The following is a 22,684-nucleotide window of genomic DNA, read 5'->3' as shown; positions in this document are numbered from 1 at the left end:
TCAAGACAGCATTACAGTGATTCAGTACTTCAAATCTTGCCTCTCATACCAGAGTGGAAATTGTGCTATCAAGGTAAGATTTGGAAAAAAAAAAAAAAAAAAAAAAAAAAAAAAAAAAAAAAAAAAAAAAAAAAAATGCTTTTAGAGCATTTCAAATCTGTAGCATTATCAGCTGAATAATACAAATAACAAAACAAATAAAAATAAATATTAATATAAAAATGAAAAACATATATTACACAAAAATAATAATTCAGTAACAACCATTACAATAATCAATAAACTTCAACATCTTTACAAAACAAATCTATCACCCTCATTTCCAGATCAACAAAAAATTGTGATTCCAGTATAGTGTTACCATTAATACTGATTTTCTTATATTGTTACATTTTGTGCAGAATAGGTAGCAAATAAAAGATAAATATGTGTTTAGAATTTGAAGTATTACATAATACTTTTGCTATGTACAGTAATCACCCAGTGTAAAATTTGTACTGTCTAGGTAAGGTGAATATTTTCTTGGTGCACACAGATTTCTGTCAACAATGTACTTATTAAAGCTGCCTGCTAAAGGCAGGAACAGACTTCACTTGGCTGTATATATTTTGCAGATTTCATTTGTTTATTGTTTTCTGAAGCTGAACAGCTTATGAAGCTACTTTATGTAGATTCAGTAAATGTATCAGATGCTGAGTAATCTTTTACAAAGCATCACTGTATCATCAATAAGCTCTTAGAGCAAACACACGCCACATAAATTTTAATGAATTTTGGGACATTTAAGAATCAGGTAACTGCAGCTCACTAACACTTCTTGTAATTTTCTGGTTGAAGTTCATGAGAACCAAAGAGCACCAACAACACTATATAGGAACTTGACTGGAAGACACAACAGTCACATCACGTTTGTGCAGATCCATAAGTACCAGCAGGTGGCCTGTACTCCTTAGGCAGAGTGAGCAATTGAAGGCTATTGAAAGCATATTTGCGAACACCTGTGTTCTTGTTAGTATTCTCTCTACGGCTACCTTCACTAAAACACAACAAAACCATTTCTGTTAATATTGGTACTTCAAACATTTTTAGACATTAAAATTATAAAGCCTTGCTTTGAATAATAATAATAATAATAATGATAAAGTTGCAAATTTTTTTTAGGATTAAAAGAGACCACTCACCAAAAAGTCTGATTTGTCGATAAGCACACACAAAAGGGGGAAAACTTACCAGCTTTTACAGTTATCCTTTGATGTGCTGGATTACACAAATTCTCTCTCTCTCTCTCTCTCTCACACACACACACACACACACACACACACACACACACACAGTGCAGCACCATGTATTGGTATAATAGGTGTGTGTGTGTGTGTGTGTGTGTGTGTGTGTGTGTGTGTGTGTGTACCCCAACTTGTCAAATGATAGCAAAATTTTTCTTCTTTTGTGTGTGCCTACTGACAGCCTGCCAACGGCCTTGCTGCAGGGATAACACTGGTTCCTGTCAGATCACCGAAGTTAAGTGCTGGGGTGGGCTAGCACAGACCATCTGGTCTGCCGAGCGCTGTTGGCAAGCGGGGTGCACTCAGCCCTTGTGAGGCAAACTGAGGAGTTACTTGATTGAGAAGTTGTGGCTCCCATCTCAGAAACTGACATATGGCCGGGAGAGCGGTGTGCTGACCACATGACCCTCCATATACTAATCCAGTGGTGCCTGTGGGTTGAGGATGACACGGCGGCTGGTCAGTACCTTTGGGCCTTCTGGCCTGTTCGGGAGGAAAGTTTATTGGCAGCCCAATGTTTCTGCTTTTTGGTGAGTGGTCTCCTTTAATGATGAAGTAATTACATTCTACAAGAACTTTCCTACACCACTGATCCTAGAATACCAATGCATTTTCCATAACACATAATACCATTGGGAGAGAGGAGTGTACTTTTGTGCCCACAAAAAATCATTAAATGTCTTTAAATTTTATTAACACCATACATTTTAAATAGGTTCTGATATACAGGTGGGGTAAAGAACCTGAAATTATCTTTTAGCACAATCTTATCAACATCAACGCATTTTCAGTAATGTTTACAGCAAGTGGAGGGATACTTTATGAACACTGAAAAATTTTTTTAAAAAATACAAATTTCATTAACTGTCAATGATTTTCATTCAGAACACACTTTTTAAAATTATATGGATGTGTAAGAAGGGTCCTGAACCTGAAATTATGAATATGAAATTTGTTACGAAAAGTCATATTCACTAAGTTTTTGTAAACAGCCACGAGTCGCTGTTACAATTTTTTATTTACCAATTACACTCTTTAAATGAATAAGAGCATCATCAGAATATACGCTGTAAAAGATACAAATTTAGATAAAATGGAAAACTTACACTTACTTTGCGTAAAGTACATATTCATTTCCAGTATGGTGACTTATTTTTAAAGTTAGCTGACAGCACTAAAGATTAAACTGGCTGCACTATAGTAATTACATGATGACACTGACAGCAACACAGGTTAAACTGACTATAAAACAGTATTTGTAATGTCCATGGTATAGTGTATCCAAATATAATTTACAACTATAGAAAATGAAATTTACATTTTAATTGCCACTTTTACAGATGTGTGTATAGACATCTCATATCTGTACATATTGCTGATCTTTCAAAAAACACATCTGTAAAAGTTAAAGTATCTTTCAATGTCGATAGACACACAAACAAACACAAACATACACACAAAATTCAAGCTTTTGCAACAAACTGTTGCCTCATCAGGAAAGAGGGAAGGAGAGGGAAAGACGAAAGGAAGTGGGTTTTAAGGGAGAGGGTAAGGAGTCATTCCAATCCCGGGACGGAAAGACTTACCTTAGGGGGAAAAAAGGACAGGTATACACTCGCACACACACATATCCATCCACACATACAGACACAAGCAGACATATTTAAAGATGTCCATGTCTTTAAATATGTCTAATTGTGTCTGTATGTGTGGATGGATATGTGTGTGTGTGTGTGTGCAAGTGTATACCTGTCCTTTTTTCCCCCTAAGGTAAGTCTTTCCGCTCCCGGGATTGGAATGACTCCTTACCCTCTCCCTTAAAACCCACTTCCTTTCGTCTTTCCCTCTCCTTCCCTCTTTCCTGATGGGGCAACAGTTTGTTGCGAAAGCTTGAATTTTGTGTGTATGTTTGTGTTTGCTTGTGTGTCTATCGACCTGCCAGCGCTTTCGTTCGGTAAGTCACCTCATCTTTGTTTTTATATATAATTTTTCCCACATGGAATGTTTCCCTCTATATATATATATATATATATATATATATATATATATATAAAAAACAAAGATGATGAGACTTACCAAACAAAAGCGCTGGCAGGTCAATAGGCACACAAACAAACACAAACATACACACAAAATTCTAGCTTTCGCAACCAACTGTTGCTTCGTCAGGAAAGAGGGAAGGAGAGGGAAAGACGAAAGGATGTGGGTTTTAAGGGAGAGGGTAAGGAGTCATTCCAATCCCGGGAGTGGAAAGACTTACCTTAGGGGGAAAAAAGGACGGGTACACACACACACACACACACACACACACACACACACACACACACATATCCATCCGCACATACACAGACACAAGCAGACATTTTCAAATATATATTATATATATTTTCTTTAATGTCGTTTGTTGTTAGCAATATTAGCTTATTCCCAAGAGTTAGCTGCTTTCACTCAGTTAACACTAGGCAGAAATCAAATCTGCATGTGGAATGCACTTCCTTGACTCTTGTGCAGAAAGGAGTGCAGTATTCTGCTGCATCCATTTTCAATAAGCTACCACAAGAACTCAAAAATCTTAGCAGTAGCCCAAACGCTTTTAAGTCTAGAACTGAAGAGTTGCCTCATGGCTCACTCCTTCTATTCTGTCGAGGAGCTCCTGGAAGAGCTAAAAAATTAAGCAAATTCCAGTGTTACATTCTTGATTTTCTTTATTTAAACTAACGACGTGTCGCCTGAATATGTTTCTTATATTTCATTTTATCTGTTTCTACAATCTACAACTGAATATGTTTCTTATATTTCATTTTATCTGTTTCTACAATCGTGTTATAATTTCATGTATTGACTCATTCCATGACCATGGAGACTTCTCCTTAATGTGGTCTCACGGAACAATAAATAAATAAAAAATATACATGCTTAAAATGTCTTTACAAATATGTGTCCAAAATTATCGTTTATAAAAATATCACTGTTAGGATAATATGGCAGGCATTATATTTTGGTTGCTTATCTACAGCACTTTGTCAAATAACCCATTTAACTTAAATTAGTTTTGTTCGTTTAATAAATTTTGTGGACTTTTCTAGTTTTCAACAAAAATTTCCAACTCTTTCAAAACATTTAAGGGAGGGCCTTTATCCACAGTGTGGATAATTTTCATGCTATCTTAAATCTCACCTAATGTATGTTTATTTGTTCTCAACTGTTCATCCAATGCTGTGCGATTTGAATTTAAACTGCAATGTTCCTTGTAACATATTTTAAACGCTCTCCCAATTTGGTCAGTGTACGTGTTTTGACAATTTTGGAAATTCATTTTATATACTTCTGCATTACTGTACTTGTCCTTACATGCACTTACTTTGTGTATTAGTCCACTTCTAGCTAGTTCAAAACACATATTTAACTTTCTGTCTTGGGAAACGTCTTGCAATATGGTCTGTTACAGGGCCTTTCTATATGAGTGTAACATACCATATCGGAAATAGAATATGTACTTTACGTCACGCCAATATAAGTTTTCCGTATTATCTCCATCCGAATTAGCACTCTCTCTCTCTCTCTCTCTCTCTCTCTCTCTCTCTCACACACACACACACACACACACACACACACACACACACACACACAACACTTATTGTTTGACAGTCCTTTTGTTGTTCCTATCTGCGACTCCACATATCCGCTATATGGTGAGTAGCAATCTATCCTTTTCATAATACTGTCATTATTCCATCCTGGGTTTTCCATTGTTTGTTTCCAAAAACTTTGTTTTAAGAGTCGCTCCCCCAGCAGACAATTCCTGCTCTTGTTAAAGTCACTTTCACCACTAAGACTTAAATTGTAGCATTAAGTTTTACTTAGAAATTTAAAACAGTTGCAGAATCTGATATAAGAAGTAATTAAAAATAAAAATTTTTTTCAAAATTTTAAAACATAAAGTACCACACCAGATTACAATACTTCAAAAACGTGTGCACAAATTTCCCTTCACCCATCCCCCTCTTCCTCGTTATTGTGTGAGTTAATGATTAAGTTGGTTCTACAAATCCAGGAAACCCACAAATATTCTTGGGCCATATACTATCAACATGTAAACAACTGATTTTGGTAGGTCATATCCTGTATGTTGTCACAGGCAGAAAGATTTCAATGCATTGTGTTACTATATGAATTATGGTGCCTAACATATAACACCAATGGCTGCCTTAAAAAGGGCACAGAAAAATAGATTACCTTTCAGAAGACTTCCATAAGGAAAAGTCATTTAATCCAAACTATAGCTATGAGATATAGTGTATTGAAAGTGCTTGAAAAACACTTTGTTAGGATTTCAAAAGATGTATGCTAATAATTTGTTCTGTGACTTATACATATACTTATGTACTAATAATCATTTTTATTTGTAAGCACCTTCATTGTACAAGCTGTTTTGATATAATAGAAAACGCTTTTTTAAGCTTCTGCATGGAATTCTTTTGCCTTTGTGTCAAAAATTAACAACAGAAACCTCAAAATGATAAGTAACTAATCTGATGAGATGTAAGAGAAGATGATAAAATGAAGTGTGAGATCAGGCATTCAAGAAATACGCAGCTGAAGTTGGGCAATGTTCACAATAATGCACAGATATTAATTACAGTGGCACAAGGCAAGTCAATAACTCAGCATGTTGTATTATTTGCACTGGATAGTACATTTCAAAAGTGAGAGCTGATATACTTCTGAAGTTACTAGCTCCATGGAACCCATCATAAACATATTTTTGGCTGAAAACACAGTTGCCACGATATTCCGTGTTGATTGTGATAGGTTGAAATTTTCTGGTTTTTAAACCTGAATGAGGCCACTGCATGGATTAGCACTTGGATGCATTAATAGTGTACGAAACTGAACATAATCACAAATCATCATTTGAGAAAATAATTCCTTTCAATACTCCAAGTGCCTATATAATAATCAAATCTACAGATATTATTCTTCAGTTATTGCGAGTAGCTGTGAATAACTGAAAAATGAAAATTTCCCAGCTGACTTCTATCCATGTGCTACAAATAGTCTCTTTGCCTGAATGCTAGGCCTGTTATTTCTCTTCTTGTTTTGCATATTCATACAGTTTCAATATATGTACAGCACAACTTTTCCTTACATAAAAATCTTGATATGTTCGAAGTACTACCTATGGTACGGATTTTCATTGTAAAATGACATAATGTGACTGAAATTCACATGAACTGTATGAATTTGTGGTAATCAAACAGTGTCAATTAGTACAGATTCATACTACCATCTTTACTAAGTCACTTCCTATTACTTTCTTTTGAATCATTACTGCAATTACAGAAAACACTATATATGCATACATACTGACCTCCTCATGCAGTCCAAAGCTCTGCGGAATTCATGTTCTGCCAAATCATACTCCGTGACAAGAATCTGGCATTGTTCTAAAGTTACAGACATTCCAGTGCGATCTTTGGCACTCTTGCAGCTAGTGAAGCGTAAACCTGTGTTTAACAACACAGTAATATTCAGTAAGTACCATGAAAGAAAAATCTAAAAATATCATGAATACAGAAGTATTAACAATTTTGTACATTATCATATAGCATGCAAGCATAACACGAGTTTACATGAAATGCCTCAGTTATAATCAGGTCATATTTAGGATTTAGGACTCCTGATGCTTTTGGGGAAAAAAAGAAAATATCTCTGCTGCTGCCCCCCCCCCCCCCCCCCCCCCCCCACTTCCCCTGACTTGAAGAACAAATATTTATTTAAGTTTGCATAATGTGTGGGTACATGAACTGCAAACCTAAAATCATGCTTTTATAAAAATTACAAAGTCAGTTACTGACCATCTTCAGACATCATATTGAAATATGAACATGCAAAGAATTAAGAGGGATGTGTACAAACAGTAGTAACAAATAAAACAGATCTTATATAATAAATAATAAAAAGAGTAAATTATACCCATGGTGGGGGGCAGTGGCGGTGAATGGATCAGATGTTATGAATTCCACGAATGTCAACTGTTAAGGGGAGCAATGCAGCTGTTATTTAAATACATGATGCTCCACCCGCTCTACACTGAATCACATCATCGATAGCCAATCAGGCATACAGGATGTAAAACAGTTGTTACAATAAGGTATATACAGAATGATTACACAAAAAACTAATAACAAGTGAAGAAATAGGTGTCTTATAAAAAAGAAATAGGTTCCTTATGTTATAAAATGGTTCAAATGGCTCTGAGCACTATGGGACATCTGAGGTCACCAGTCCCCTAGAACTTAAAACTACTTAAACCTAACTAACCTAAGGACATCACACACAGCCTTGCCCAAGGCAGGATTTGAAACTGCGACCATTGCAGTCGTGTGGTTCCAGACTGAAGGGCCTAGAACCGCTCGGCCACACCGGCTGGCCCCCTTATATTATATAAAGTAACTGCTATAAACAGTATTTCATCAGTCTGTGATAAAAATATGTGTTAAAAAGAGGGAACCAATCATAATCAGTTGTGAGAACACCGACAGCCATCTGTGGGGATTTACTGCACACTTATACATTGTATAGCAGTAAAAATTGTGGTTAAGCAATGATACTGGCCCCCATGGAGATGGCATGGCCATATTGATGTGCACCTTCCAGCAGAAGTGGATTTCAGAGCTGTGACCACAGCTGGATGTCAAAAACATACTGCATGCAGATCAACATGTAGAAATGCATGCCAGGTATTGCATATTCCTCCTAGATCATAGTGGCAGTGGAAATACAGCTTGACTGACACCGTTGCTTATCATCAACACATGGAATTCACGTTTCACAGATGCAGATTGCAAAGTTGCAACAGTGACTTGTTTTTACAAAATATTGTTGTGCAATTATGATTAGTGTCGTGCTATGTGTCAGATCCTCTAGATGACTTTCACCAAGTAAACAACATGGTAACAAGTAAAGTAGGATACATGATACCTAAAGCATGAAAAAATACACACATCAAAAAAAGTTTTGCTTTACCTCGGTTCCAAGAGTTCCCGAACCTGTACAGGAAATTTATTGTTCATTTAAACCACACATTGCATGTTGCACGACCATACAGCAAGACCTTCAGAGGTGGTGGTCCAGATTGCTATACACACTGGTACCTCTAATACCCAATAGCACATCTTCTTGCATTGATGCATGCCTGTATTCGTTGTGGCATATTATCCACCAGTTCATCAAGGCACTGTGGGTCCAGATTGTTCCACTCCTCAATGGTGATTCGGCTTAGAACCCTCAGAATATTTTGTGGGTAATGTCGTCCATAAAAAGCTCTTTTCAATCTATCCCATGCATCTTCAATAGGTTTCATGTCTGGAGAACACGCTGGCCACTCTAGACGAGCGAAGTCATTATCCTAGAGGATGTCATTCACTAGATGTGCACGATGGGGGCACAAATTGTCATCCATGAAGACAAATGCCTCGTCAATATGCTGCCGATATGGTTTAACTATCGGTCAGAGAATGGCATTCACGAATCGTACAGCCGTTATGGTGCCTACCTTGACCACCAGCGGCGTACGTCAGCCCCACATAATGCCACCCCAAAACAGCAGGGAACCTCCACCTAGCTGCACTCGCTGTACAGTGTGTCTAAGGCATTCAGACTGACCGGGTTGCCTCCAAACATGTCTGTGATGATTGTCTGGTTGAAGGGATATGCGACACTCATCAGTGAAGAGAACATGATGCCAATCCTGAGCAGTCCATTCGGCATACTGCTGGGCTTATCTATACCGCGCTGCATGGTGTCGTTGTTTCGAAGATGGACCTCGCAATGGACGTCGGGAGTGAAGTTGCGCGTCATGCAGCCCATTCCGCACAGTTTGAGTTGTAACATGACATCCTGTGGCAGCACGAAAGGATTATGCAAAATGGTGGCAGTGCTGTCAGGGTTCCTCCAAGCCATAATCCATAGGTAGCAGTCATCCACTTCAGTAGTAGCCCTTGGGTGGCCCGAGTGAGGCATGTTATCGACATCACTTTGGTTCACTCTGAGACACTTGGACACTACCCTTGTTGAGACCCCTTTCTGGCACAAAGTAACAATGCAGATGCAACCAAACCGCGGTGTTTACTGTCTAGGCATGGTTGAACTACAGACAACACGAGCCATGTACATCCTTCCTAGTGGAATGACTGGAACTGATCAGCTATCGGACCCCCTCCATCAAATAGGCGCTGCTCATGCATGGTTGTTTACATCTTTGGGTGGATTTAGTGGCATCTCTGAACAGTCAAAGGGACTGCATCTGTGATATAATATCCACAGTCAATGTCTACCTTCAGGCATTCTGGTGGTGGTTGTTGGGATGTTTAAGGGGGACTAAACAGCTAAGGTCATCAGTCCCCCATTCCAAAAACAAGCGAGACAAAGTCGCAGAGCAGATAAAACCCCAAGGGGAAGGAGACTGCCCCCCCCTCCCCCCCAGGTGCTAAAGAACACAAATTAGGCAACGAACACTACAGAAAAGAAGAGTACAGACGAACACCAGACATAAAGAAATAGAAGAAAAGAAGATGGCCGGAGACTGGTTGACTGACCACGACAACAAAAAAGGGAAAGAGTCAACCATCCGATGAGACACCAAAACAGCAACAAATATGGAGAGACGCGAGGACAAAAGACACAGAAACTGAAAAGTGCAGGACCCCCCTAAATTGATCCATAAAAAGGACTAGCATGGATAAAATGTAAAACATTGTCAGCCATGGAGGCATCGTCGCATAAAATCAAAGGCAAGGTGCCCGGGAAATTAAAAGACTGCCGAAGGGTGCGCAGTCGGGGACACTCCAATAAAATGTGGGCGACCGTCAGCCGGGACCCACACCGACACAGGGGGGGATCCTCCTGACGCAAAAGATGGCCGTGCGTCAGGTATGTATGGCCGATGCGGAGCCGACACAGGATAACAGAGTCCCTGCAAGAAGACCGCAGGGAGGAGCGCCACACATCGGTCGTCTCCTTGACAGCCCGCAGTTTATTAGGCATTGTCAAGCCTCGCCACTCAGCAGACCACATCCCAAGCACCTTACGGCGCAACACCAGCTGCTGATCGGGAGCCGTGAGGCCGATCTCCAAAGCTGGGGCATCGAGCGCCCCTTTGGCCAGCCTGTCAACACGTTCGTTCCCCGGGATGCCAACATGACCTGGCGTCCAAACCAAGACCACCGAACGTCCAGAACGGGCAATGGCGGAAACAGACTCCTGAATAGAGGACACCAGAGGAGAAGAGGGATGGCAGTGGTCGATGGCCTGGAGGCTGCTCAGGGAGTCACTGCAGATGACGATGGACCTACCTGAGCAGAAACGCATATGCTCAAGAGTGCGCAAGATGGCCACCAGCTCTGCAGTAAAAATACTGCAGCCAGCCGGCAAGGAGCGTTGCTCAACATGGGCAGCGTGAGCAAAAGCGTAGGCAGTGCGACCATCAACCAGGGAACCGTCAGTGTAGACAGGCTCACAGCCCGGAAATGATTCGAGGAGCGCAAGAAAACGGCAACGGAGGCATTCTGGGAAACAGGGTGACGCAAAACTTTTTTTGATGTGTTTATTAAATACATCAAAAGAACAACAGCACAAAATCTCACCAATGCATCGAGGCAATCGCACACATAAAACAATGAGCATAAGAAAACTGAAGTTTAAACCAAGACTGAACATGTCTGTTTACAATTACTCCACGAAATAGGCATGCAAAATGTTGGAAGTTTAGAAACACAAGTTATTGTCATTATGATACAATACACTAAGGACCCATCTAAGCACTCATAAATGTAAAACAAATACATAATCAGTCAAAAGTTAAAAGATACTGTGACTGCAGTTGTCAATACTCACAAAACGTCCGTAAAATAGCAGTGATCACGATGTAACAATTGTTACTTAGAGAAATAAAAGTGGAATAAATATGAACAGAAGTAAAATAGGGTTCTTTAGTTAGCATACAGCAAAATCATCATGCAGCATGAAGGGTGGCACTTAAGACAAACTGGGCCTATTAAGAGTCAGGAATTTTTTTTTTTTTTTAAAAAAAAAAGGAAATTAAAATTAATTGCACACAGTTTATTACTAACATGAAACGATGCCATAAAAAATAAAAGAAAGAATAAAAGAGGAACACAAGGGCAGAACCATTCTATATTATGGAAATATTTTTCTCTGAAGTCTAGTTGCTCATTGAGTATGCATGAGGGTTTATTTTTGTAGTGAGTATAAATTTTTATCTCTTCTAATGTGTTAAGCAACAATTCTTTAACTTTTAAACTATTTGTTATACATCCTTCTGCGTGATTGTGATGCATTAGGTATTGGCCCAATACTGGCTTATTACGAGACGTACCTGAAGTGTGTTCCTTATAATGAGTAGTGAAGTTTCTACCTATCTGGCCAATGTATTGGTTGTCGCAATCTTTACATAATATTTAAACACAAACACCAGAATTTAGATAGGTATTATTGCAGTTTCGAATTATATGCTTCAGCCGATTCTGCAAAAGGTAACTGGTAGTAACGGCTATTGTCAAATCAGTGTTCTTGAACAAGTTATTAATTTTGCCAGAAATTAAGCTCATGTATGTAATTCTGGTAAATTTGCTATTGGGAGTTGTATGACTGTTATCAGATTTTTGAAATTTATGAAGCAAATAATCAACTTCACTGGGGTTACAACAGCTAGCTTCGGCAAACTGCTTTACAGTATTTAGTTTGTTTTGGATAGCATCTGGTTCCAGACATAATTTAACTATTCTGTAACTTATTGATCTTATAAAGGCTTTTCTGTATTTAGCTGTATGACATGAATTTGCTTTAATAATTACATCAGTGGCACTCGGCTTCCTGTAAATGGTAAAACAAAAGTTATACTGCAATGTGAAACAGTTAGACCTAACAAATCAATGGTTTTGTTGTTTTCATGTTCTATTGTACAAGCCATATCAGACTGAACATTATTTAAAATGTCAGTGAGTCCAGCCCCTCTGTGGAACTTTTATATAGCAATGGAGTATCATCAATGTATCTCTTATAATGTAAAATTTTATTCATGATCTGTGGATTATCTTTGAAAAATTGCAATTCTGCATGATTAACAAAGATGTCAACTATGGTACCTGCTAGTGAATTGCCCACTGCTAATCCATCTTTCTGGTAATAGATTTTGCCATTGAATGACACGTAGTTGAAAGCAACAGCACATTCAAGTAACTCAATGACCTCTGTTATTTCTTCTGTACTAATAATCTTATTTTGAAGTAAATTATTTTTAATAATGGCTATTGTTTCAGTGACTGGAACATGAACTGGAAAATTTATATTTTGGATCTCCTGAAGTGACTAGGTTCAGCAACTTTTGCAATCAGAATAATTGTGAATTTTGAGGGGATAGAAATTAGCAAGCAAACACACTTTGCATACTTTCACTCTCTGATGTCATACGGAATAATATTTTGGGGTAACTCAACACTTAGCCAAAAAGTATTCACTGCTCAAAAGAAAGTGGTTAGAATAATGTATGGGGCTCATAGTCGCACATCTTGTAGGCATCTCTTTAAAAGATTAGGAATTCTTAGAACAGCCCCACAGTACATTTACTCAATAATGAAATTTGTTCTCAACAACAAGGACCAGTTTAAAAACAACAGTGACATTCATGATTATAATACCAGAAGAAAGGAAGACTTACACTTTCCCCTACTTAACCTATCTTTGGCAAAGAAAGGGGTAAAATACGTAGCTGCAAAACTTTTCCATAAATTACCAAATGATGTAAAACATCTGACAGATAGCAGTAACAGTTTTAAAAATAAACTGAAATCATACCTCTTGACAACTCCTTCTATACCACAGACAAATTCTTGAACAGGAATAAATAAATCTATAGGTATAATATATGCATTTTGTGCCATTTAAGGAAATGGGGTAGGTAATAAAAATTTTAAGACTTAAAAAAAAAGAAAAAAAGAATAAAAAAGCCTTCATTCATGTGTGCATTTCTTATGCACTTGACACGTTCCACATCATAAAGGTTGCCATGAGATTAATCAATGGAACACGAACTAACTGACTAACTGGTATGTTAGTTTACAGGTTCGTACTGCCTAATGAGACAAATCGTGCATTGTCGGGAATTTCAACGTTGTAAATTTACTGTGCCAATTCATAGCTGTTCTTTATTATAAAATTCTCTTTAAAAACCTAAAAACTTTCAAAATATCATTCAGTTTTTTCTTTAGGTTGTTCAATGGATAGTTCATATTGCTAACAATTGGACAAATTGACATATTAGGCTTATATAGCTTTAATTGGGATCTTAATTTAGGTAACTGCTGATTCATTGTCTTCAATGAAGATTTTTCTATCGGTAAAACAAGGAGACTATTATCATCAATCAGTCTTTTAACTGTATTTTGAAATTTTGGAGTTGGATCTTTGTTAATTTCGGAAGTGCCATTTCCACTGAAAAACATTAAAGCCTTTGATATATCATCACTTTCATTAACAAGGACCAACATATTACATTTATCTGGCATTGTTACAATTGCTTTATTAATTGTAAGCTTGACATTAACATTTTTTTAACTATTTGGGATTCATTACCTCTTTTACTTTTGTGTTTCTAAGCCAATTTTGCGAACAACTGATATTCAAATGGGAACATTTCATTGCAATTTCAACATCGGCTATTATGCATTTGATGTTTACATCATTTAGAGTAAGCTTTAAATTACATTTTAGGCCTTTGTTTAAAAGGGCTGTTTCAGCAGGAGTAAACCAGAAGTAATTAAAAATACCTAGGCAGTCCTTATGTTAGCGGACAGTCATGAGGAGAATGTCAGAACCAATACATAACTCCATTGGTAGTGATACAAAGCAAATGGCATTTTTAACCTGTAATTTAAGCTTCCTGGGGAAATATGTTGATAAAGATCATGCAGTGATTATTGGGGAGGAGAGGGTGACTGTAAACTCAACATTACAACTGAGAATGGCATAATAGGGCACATAACTGAGAAATTCCTCAAAACAAATGTGAAGATGTGTCACTCTTTGAGTAATAAAGACATGCTCTGGGTGAAGCATTGTTGATGCTCCTTTGCTTTTCAGAGCTTGCACTGGTATTCCTTGAAATTCAAATTCTCTCCGAGTTTTCCAACTCTGGCGGATGTGATGGCAAGTGAGATTTTAATAAACTGAGTGCTGAACCACAAGCATTATTTAAATTGAAACTGCCAGCCCTGTTTATTACATTTTCTGAGATCTTTATTTTGATGCACACCTTAATTATGCAGTCCCAGAAACTTGGCATTTGCACTATGGTACTGGTCTCAACATATTTCATTTCATGATTATATTCAAGGCAGTGCTTTGCAACAGATGATTTGCTTCGTTGTTTTAGTGAGGTACGACTTCGATGTTCCTAGCATTTCTCCTTGACTATTCTGATAGGCTGCCATATGTCAAACATGCCACATTCATGTGGAATGTGATGCACACCTAACTTTGAGAGACCTAGATTTTCTTTAACATTACATGAAAGGGTGTAATGGGCATCAAGGATTGAACGCTGCTATAAATAGTGGCCTGTGAGCAGCAATAGCTCACAGTCTGGTTGGAGCCCAGGCAGCAAGTACTTATAACAGCAAAACTCGCAGCACCTGAAGAAGATAGCTCGATCAGTCATCAAAACATTATGCCTAAAATGTAAACAACAACTTGGCAGAACACCCAGAAGCACACTATTAATCAATTGCACTGAGAAAACCTGGGAGATCATGTAAAAGACTCAAGTTCCCATTGTGTACAGGCCTGAATGAGAAGTTTTTTAAACCTCAAATGCAATTAAAGGAAGTGCTCTCAAGTACTGAAGAGCATTGCACAGGACAGACTAGCATGGACTTAAGACCACAACAACACCAACACTGGAAGTTTTTGTATGTGGTGACTCCAGCTTAGATAACAGTGATTTGGGACACACAGGCATACTGATGTACCACCCTGTTTTGTTCCCCCAATAATATTCCCAACAAGAGTAACAAGAACATCGTAAGAAAAAGCAGGCGTTCAACTGCTCAGTACAGTTCTATCTGTAGAAAGCAATATATGGTTCTACTCTGTTTTGGTAGAACTAAACAAGAAAAGTTATCCTGTTGGCAGTTTCAGTGACCTTGCTAATGCCTTTGAATGTGGTAATAGCTGAATTCTATCAGAGAAATCAAAATATTATGGTGTTAAAGGCATGTGAGCATCTTCACAATGGAGAATAGCCAGCCACATTAACAAACAACTCCGCAGAAATGAAACTAAATTGAAAGCAGTGAATAGTAAATAGTGTCCCTTAAGGTTTGGAACTTTTGGTACTATTGAAATAGTGGCCTGTGGTACAGAAAAAGACATTAAGAAGAAGTAATATCAGCTTACTTTTATTTTTAAAATTCCCCAGGTAAGACATGGACAAGACAAGAGTATTACAGGAGACACAAATATATTTTGATATTCATGTTCAAAGGCCAGATATCTATAAGAATGTCTTCAGCTGCCTACAAGATGCTATTACACGGAAGCAACCACGAATTTTAAGGAAACATCCCTGCTCATTAGTCAGTAACCACTGAAAATGATTTAAAATTGTTTTACCAACAATTTTACTTAAGTTTAAGATTCAACATACTATCAACTTCTACTGGCTCTTATGGCTAAAAACAAGACAGAAAGGACAACATTTAGAGAACTGATCCACAATGTGAGGCAACAGATGAAGGCAATTTCTCACATAGGGTTACAGAAATTTTTAGACTAATGTTAGCACAAAGGTGTGAATGCTGGAGAGAGTGCACTGAAGGAAATGTAGATTAAAATAAGATTTTAACAATAAATATTCTCTTTTTATATGTCACTGGGAAGATTTGTCCCTACCACAAGCAGCAATAATAATAATAATAATAATTATTATTATTATTATTACACACGTTACAGGCCTTTTATCAGACCACACGAAAAATTCATGACTATTTGTTCTTCCTGTTCTTCCAGTACTCCTTCATTCGTTCACTAAAGGCTCTCTTCCTTTCTTCCGTCCACTTTGGCCTTTGGGCTTTAGGTGCTGTTTTAACTGACATCACTTCCCACTTGTTCACCTTGTGTCTACAGACGTCTTTGTCCATGACGTCCGCTGAATCTATCTGAGCTCTTTCCAGATCAATTTTGACTTGTCATCCAAGGGATAGTGGTCTTGATTCTCTGGATGTACCTGAGGATTCTGTTGGTGAGTCTGGTCTGTGGGAGTCTGCTTATATGTCATAAAATTTTAGTCGCTTCTTTCTAATGTTGAACTTTTCTGTAGTGTCCCTGGAGTGAAGCCTATATCCATCATCTGTGAGTCTTGGCCCAATAATTTTCCTAATGGTTTTTCTTTCCTGTGTGAGAATGTTCTCAAGGTCAGCCTTTGTGTGTAACATCAGTGTCTCACTGGCGTAGAGCACCTAAGGTTTGATTACAGTGTTGTAGTGACGAATTTTGGTGCAGGTGGAGAGACATTTCTTTGTTATAAATATCCAAGTTTTGGATAAAGCTCTCTTCATTTTCAATAACCTAGTGTTCTGGGCAATTTTCTCCTTTCATGTCAGTTCGGGAACTTCACCTGGGTACTTAAAGTGTGTGACCCTGTTGATCTCGCCATACTTTTATTTATTATTATTATTGTTGTTGTTGTTCTTGACTACATAACTGAACTTAGTTGTTTTAAGATGATTTTTGACTTCGTCATCATTACGCATCTCCTAAGCAGAGATTCACAGAGTTGATGATGGAATGTCTAGAAATGGGATTTATCTAGGTATGTGGGTGTGTGTCAAATGCCTGAAGATGGTGATGACAACTCATCTTCACAGAGAGTGTTTAATACCTATATTCACTGAACAATGTAAATAGGCAGGTGGTGACAAAATTATACTTATTACATCAGGTGGCTGATGAACTGACCACCTTGTGGTTCGAGGGTTCTTATACCCCTATGCCACGTAACTCCCACCCTGTGTCCCATCTGCAAGTCTTCCTACAGGCGTGGCAGCAAGTGTTTCCAAGATGGCCGCCGAGTAAGTGACGCCAGAAACTAGTTCCAGAAAGTTAAGTGATTTAGACAGGAATATAATTTAGTTTAACGCCAACAACAAATTAAATATGTGCATTAGTGTATCGTTTAGTCTTGCCGTTAAAGGTTTGACTTTTCTTTGCGTATTTTTTTAGAAAACACGAAAAGATCGTAACTTCGTGAAGTCGCGCTTAGGCTTAAATTTTGTAAACGTGTTTGTTTCTTGTTTCATGGTAATTTAACTAGTTTCTCGGTAACAAATAAGTAAACTACCGTAAATAGCGTATAACTTCATTGTGTTAATACAGATTTCAGAAAAACAGCGTAACTTTATATCAGAAACTTGCTTATATACATTTGTTTATAGGCTTAATTCTCGTAACGTTTTTGGAGAATCAAACTTAAAGTATCTCGTTTAATTGTCCTTTTTTTCATTCCATCGAGTGAAATATATAATAAATAGTGTATACCTTCATTGTTTTAATACAGATCTCAGAAAAACAGCAGAGTTTCAAATCAGAAACTTGCTTATATACATTTGTGAATAGGCTTAATCCTTGTAACGTCTTTTTTGATTTTCGGTAATTTAATTGATTTATTCTAGCTAAAGTATTATTTTTGCCATGAGTGAGAAGTGCCTGACTTGCCGTAGAATTGTTAGTTCCGGGGTTTGTTGTGATGGATGCAGTAGTTTTTTTCACTGGGGGCACTGCAGTGGCGTGAGTGTCGGGAAAGTGGATCAGGCTCATCAGTGATTATGTAGGATTTGCAGCAGAGATAGGAAGATAGTGGAACAGGAGGGGAAATTTTCTGCCCTTCAGGCTGAGCTAGATCAGGCTAGGGAAGATCTGGACAGGTTAAGGAGGGAGAATGGCAAAGAGAGGTGGGAAGTGGCAGCAGGTAACAGAAGGAACAGGCCTAGAACTAAGTCTGACAGTTTTGTGGTGAATGTCAAAAATAAGTTTGACCTGTTGCTTCAGTTAGAAACTGATGAGCCTCAAGCAGAGGTAGCTGTAGACAGGACACAACAAACTTTTAATAGGAAATTGAAAAAGAATGTAGGAAAGTCATCGAAAAGGAAGAAAGTTTTGTTGTTAGGCAGTTCTCATGCCAGAGGTGTAGGCCAACTTCTGCAGGAGGAATTAGGACCAGAATACCAGGTCACAATTTTTTTCAAACCAAGTGCTAGTCTGGATCAGGTGACACACCAATGTTGAATTTGTATCTGTCCTGAGACGCCATGACCGGCCTCATTTGAACTCTTCTGTTGGGAGAGTTAATTTGGAGTTGGAACGGCTGCTTGGGTCAGGTGTGGGGGCTCATATTGGTGTGGTTCCTGTTGATTCTCTCAGTAGGTAGGACTATACCAGGCACGGCCTACATCTCAACAGGAAAGGGAAGGGGAAACTGGCTGGGGTAATAGCAGGAAATTTAAAGGGGGGAGGCACTGCCATGAATGGTAAAATACCAGTGGTTACAGGTGTTGGAGCAGCACCTTTTTTAGGATAGGTAAGACAGAAAGATGCCAAGTTCTACGAGAGGTCAGGATTGAATCAAATCTTCAGTTTAGGAAAGAAATTAAACAGCACAATTCTAGCACATTGGATCACCAATCACAGCTGTCAATTATAAATTTTCACCAATCACCAGAAATTTTATCTCCACCAAGTTGTATCTCAGTCCTGGGTAATTGCATTGATGAATTAAAGTCACCCAACCCAGCTGACATAATCTGCCTCTGTGAACACCATGTGACTACTGGTATAGGAACTAGGCCTAAGCACAATGAGAAACTCAGACAGGAGAGTACTGCAAATGTTAGAATAAGGAAAGGTTCTCATAAAAGTATAATTAAAAATAATGTAAGTATATTATATCAAAATATTTTGAGTTTAAAAAATAAAATAGATGAGCTTCTGGTTTGTTTAGAAGATTTAGAAGCTGAGGATGAAATAGATATACTACGCCTGTCTGAGCATCACATTGTTACTGATATGGATAAGGTAAATGTAAGTGGATATAAGCTCTCTGCACATGTAATGAGAGAAAATATGGAGTAAGGAGGAGTTGCCATATATGTCAAAAGTTATCATTGTGCAAAAAGTATAGAAACAAAAAAGTTTTGTGTAGAGAAACATATAGAAGCATGTGCCTGTGAGCTTAAATTAAATAAAGGCACATTTATAATTTTAACTGTATATAGGTCCCCATCAGGAAATTTTCATCTATTTCTGAAAAATTTGGACTCCTTGTTGTGCTATCTGTCAGACAGGGGGAAGCAAATTATTATTTGTGGGGACTTCAATGTAGATTCTCTGAAAGAGGGTAATAGGAAAAATGACCTTGAAGTATTACTTGGTTCTTTCAATTTGACACCCGTTATTGATTTTCCTACTCGGGTGGTAAAGGATAGCAGCTCACTGATAGATAACTTCTTTATAGACCAAGGTAAGTTTAACCAGATAAATGCTCAGCCTGTTGAGAATGATCTTTCTGATCATGGTGCACAGCTAGTTACAATATATGACATAGCTCCATTCAGCAATACTAAACAGTCCTCCAAAGTAGTACGTTCAGTCAACAATTTAACAATTGCAAATTTCAGGGAAAGCCTACAGCAGTTAGACTGGGATGAGGTGTACCGTGAACCTGATGCCAATTTAAAATATAATTTATTTCATGACATTTTTGTAAATGCATTTGAAAACTGCTTCCCCAAGAAAATAGTTAAATATACTCTTAAGGAACCTTGTAACAAACCATGGCTTACTAAGGGTATAAAAATATCTTGTAACCGGAAAAGGGAAATGTATCTGACAGCAAGAAAGAGTAGTGACCCAGAAACTATCAAACATTATAAAAACTACTGTGTTATATTAAGAAAAGTTATTAAAAAATCCTGAAGTATGCATATCATGTCTGAAATCAGCAACTCTGATAATAAAATTAAAACAATTTGGAATATTATTAAAAGAGAAACAGGTCAACCAACAGCACAGGAAGAAAGTATTACCATCAAATTGAATGAAAACTTTACGAACAAAAAGTCAGAAGTTGAAAATATTTTCAATAATCATTTTCTAAATGTTGTGGATATAGTAGGATCCAGGTGTTCATTAGAAGATGCTAGGCTGTTAATGGAAGAGGCCATACCTATGCAATTTGATACAATTGAAATCTCACCCACTTCTCCCTCTGAAATTAGGAAAATAATAAACTTGCTTAAAAGTAAAAACTCACATGGAATTGATGGCATTTCCAGCAAAATACTAAAAGCTTGTTCTCAACAGATAAGTAAGATTCTCAGCCACCTGTGTAATAGCTCTCTGGAACAGGGCATTTTCCCTGATAGACTGAAATATGCTACTGTTATACCTTTGCATAAAAAGGGGGATAGATCTGATGTCAACAATTACCGTCCAATCTCCCTTCTAACAGCTTTATCCAAAATTTTTGAGAAAGTAATGCATTCAAGAGTAGCTTCACATATCTGTAAAAATGAAGTACTAACAAAATGTCAGTTTGGTTTCCAGAAAGGTTTTTCAACAGAAAATGCCATATATGCCTTCACCAATCAAATTTTGAATGATCTGAATAACCGAACACCACCCATTGGGATTTTTTGTGATCTCTCAAAGGCTTTTGATTGTGTAAATCATGAAATTCTGCTAAACAAGCTCAAATATTGTGGCATGAGTGGGACAGTACACAAATGGTTCAATTCGTACCTAACTGGACGAGTGCAGAAAGTTGAAATAAGCAGTTCTCATAATATGCAAAGATCAGCACATTCCTCAAACTGGGGAACTATCAAGAATGAGGTTCCACAAGGGTTAGTCTTGGGTCCTTTGTTGTTCTTAATTTATATATTATTTATATATTAATGACTTGCCATTCTATATTCATGAAGAGGCAAAGTTAGTTCTCTTTGCTGATGATACAAGTATAGTAATCACACCTGACAAACAAGAATTAACTGATGAAATTGTCAATACTGTCTTTCAGAAAATTACTAAGTGGTTCCTTGTAAATGGAGTCTCACTGAATTTTGATAAGACACTGTACATACAGTTCCATACAGTGAATGGTATGACGCCATTAATACATATAGACCTTAATCAGAAGCATATAGCTAAGGTAGAATATTCCAAATTTTGTGTGTCCATTGATGAGAGATTAAATTGGAAGAAACACATTGATGATCTGCTGAAACGTTTGAGTTCAGCTACTTATGCAATAAGGGTCATTGCAAATTTTGGTGATAAACATCTTAGTAAATTAGCTTACTACGCCTATTTTCACTCATTGCTTTCGTATGGCATCATATTTTGGAGTAATTCATCACTGAGGAATAAAGTATTTATTGCACAAAAGCGTGTAATCAGAATAATAGCTGGAGTCCACCCAAGATCATCCTGCAGACATTTATTAAAGGATCTAGGGATATTCACAGTAGCGTCTCAGTATATATACTCTCTTATGAAATTTGTTATTAACAACCAAATCCAATTCAAAAGTAATAGCAGTGTGCATAACTACAATACTAGGAGAAAGGATGATCTTCACTATTCAAGATTAAATCTAACTTTGGCACAGAAAGGGGTGAATTATACTGCCACTAAAGTCTTTGGTCATTTACGAAATAGTATCAAAAGTCTGACAGATAACCAACAAGTATTTAAGAAGAAATTAAAAGAATTTCTGAATGACGACTCCTTCTACTCCATAGAGGAATTTTTAGATATAAATTAAGAAAAAATATATATACATAAAAAATAAAAAAAAATAAAATAAAATAACATAAAAAAGTTGTTATATTAACTTAAGTATGTTGTTAAATTAACTTAATTATGTCATGTATTGGAAAATTTGACTCGTTCCACATCATTACGAAATATCGTATTTATGATCCATGGAACTAGTATTAATCTAATCTAATCTAATTTGACTGCTGTAGTATCCGGAATTCTGCATGCAGCCTGCTCACTATGACATGCATTGCACGGTGGCAGCAGAAGCTCGGCTTGTTCAAAGAGTCAGTTCCCACGTTTGTTGAAAATTTTTTGTTACTGGTCCCAATTAAAAGAGGAGCATGGTTTCAAGCTTTACTGAAGTTCTAACCAATGTCATTGTTGATAAGTTAGTCCCTGGTTCAAATTTCAATAGATTCCTTAACAATGCAGTTCAAGTAATGAGATGTGGAAGCCAGGACTGATGCATTCATAACCCACATCATGTATTTTGGAAGGGCAATGTT

General features: G+C 37.4%; 1 protein-coding gene across 5 annotated transcripts in view; it reads right to left on the bottom strand.

The window, feature by feature from the left end:
• Positions 1-286: 286 nt before the first annotated feature.
• The window catches only part of LOC124613896 (inositol polyphosphate-4-phosphatase type I A), a 261,219-nt gene continuing 238,821 nt past the window's right edge, over positions 287-22,684 (bottom strand). For all 5 annotated transcript variants that reach the window (XM_047142639.1, XM_047142641.1, XM_047142642.1 and 2 more), the window contains 2 exons: positions 6,655-6,790; positions 287-1,036 (listed from right to left, as the gene is read on the bottom strand). In XM_047142639.1, coding sequence (XP_046998595.1) covers positions 904-1,036; positions 6,655-6,790 — 269 coding nt within the window. In that variant the 3' untranslated portion in view covers positions 287-903. The remainder of the gene's footprint in view (positions 1,037-6,654; positions 6,791-22,684) is intronic.

This window comes from Schistocerca americana, chromosome 4, assembly GCF_021461395.2.
Source record: "Schistocerca americana isolate TAMUIC-IGC-003095 chromosome 4, iqSchAmer2.1, whole genome shotgun sequence".
Classification (NCBI taxonomy): Eukaryota; Metazoa; Arthropoda; class Insecta; order Orthoptera; family Acrididae; genus Schistocerca; species Schistocerca americana.
The sequence above is the reverse complement of the archived record's forward strand: the minus strand, read 5'-3'. Positions and strand labels throughout refer to the sequence as shown.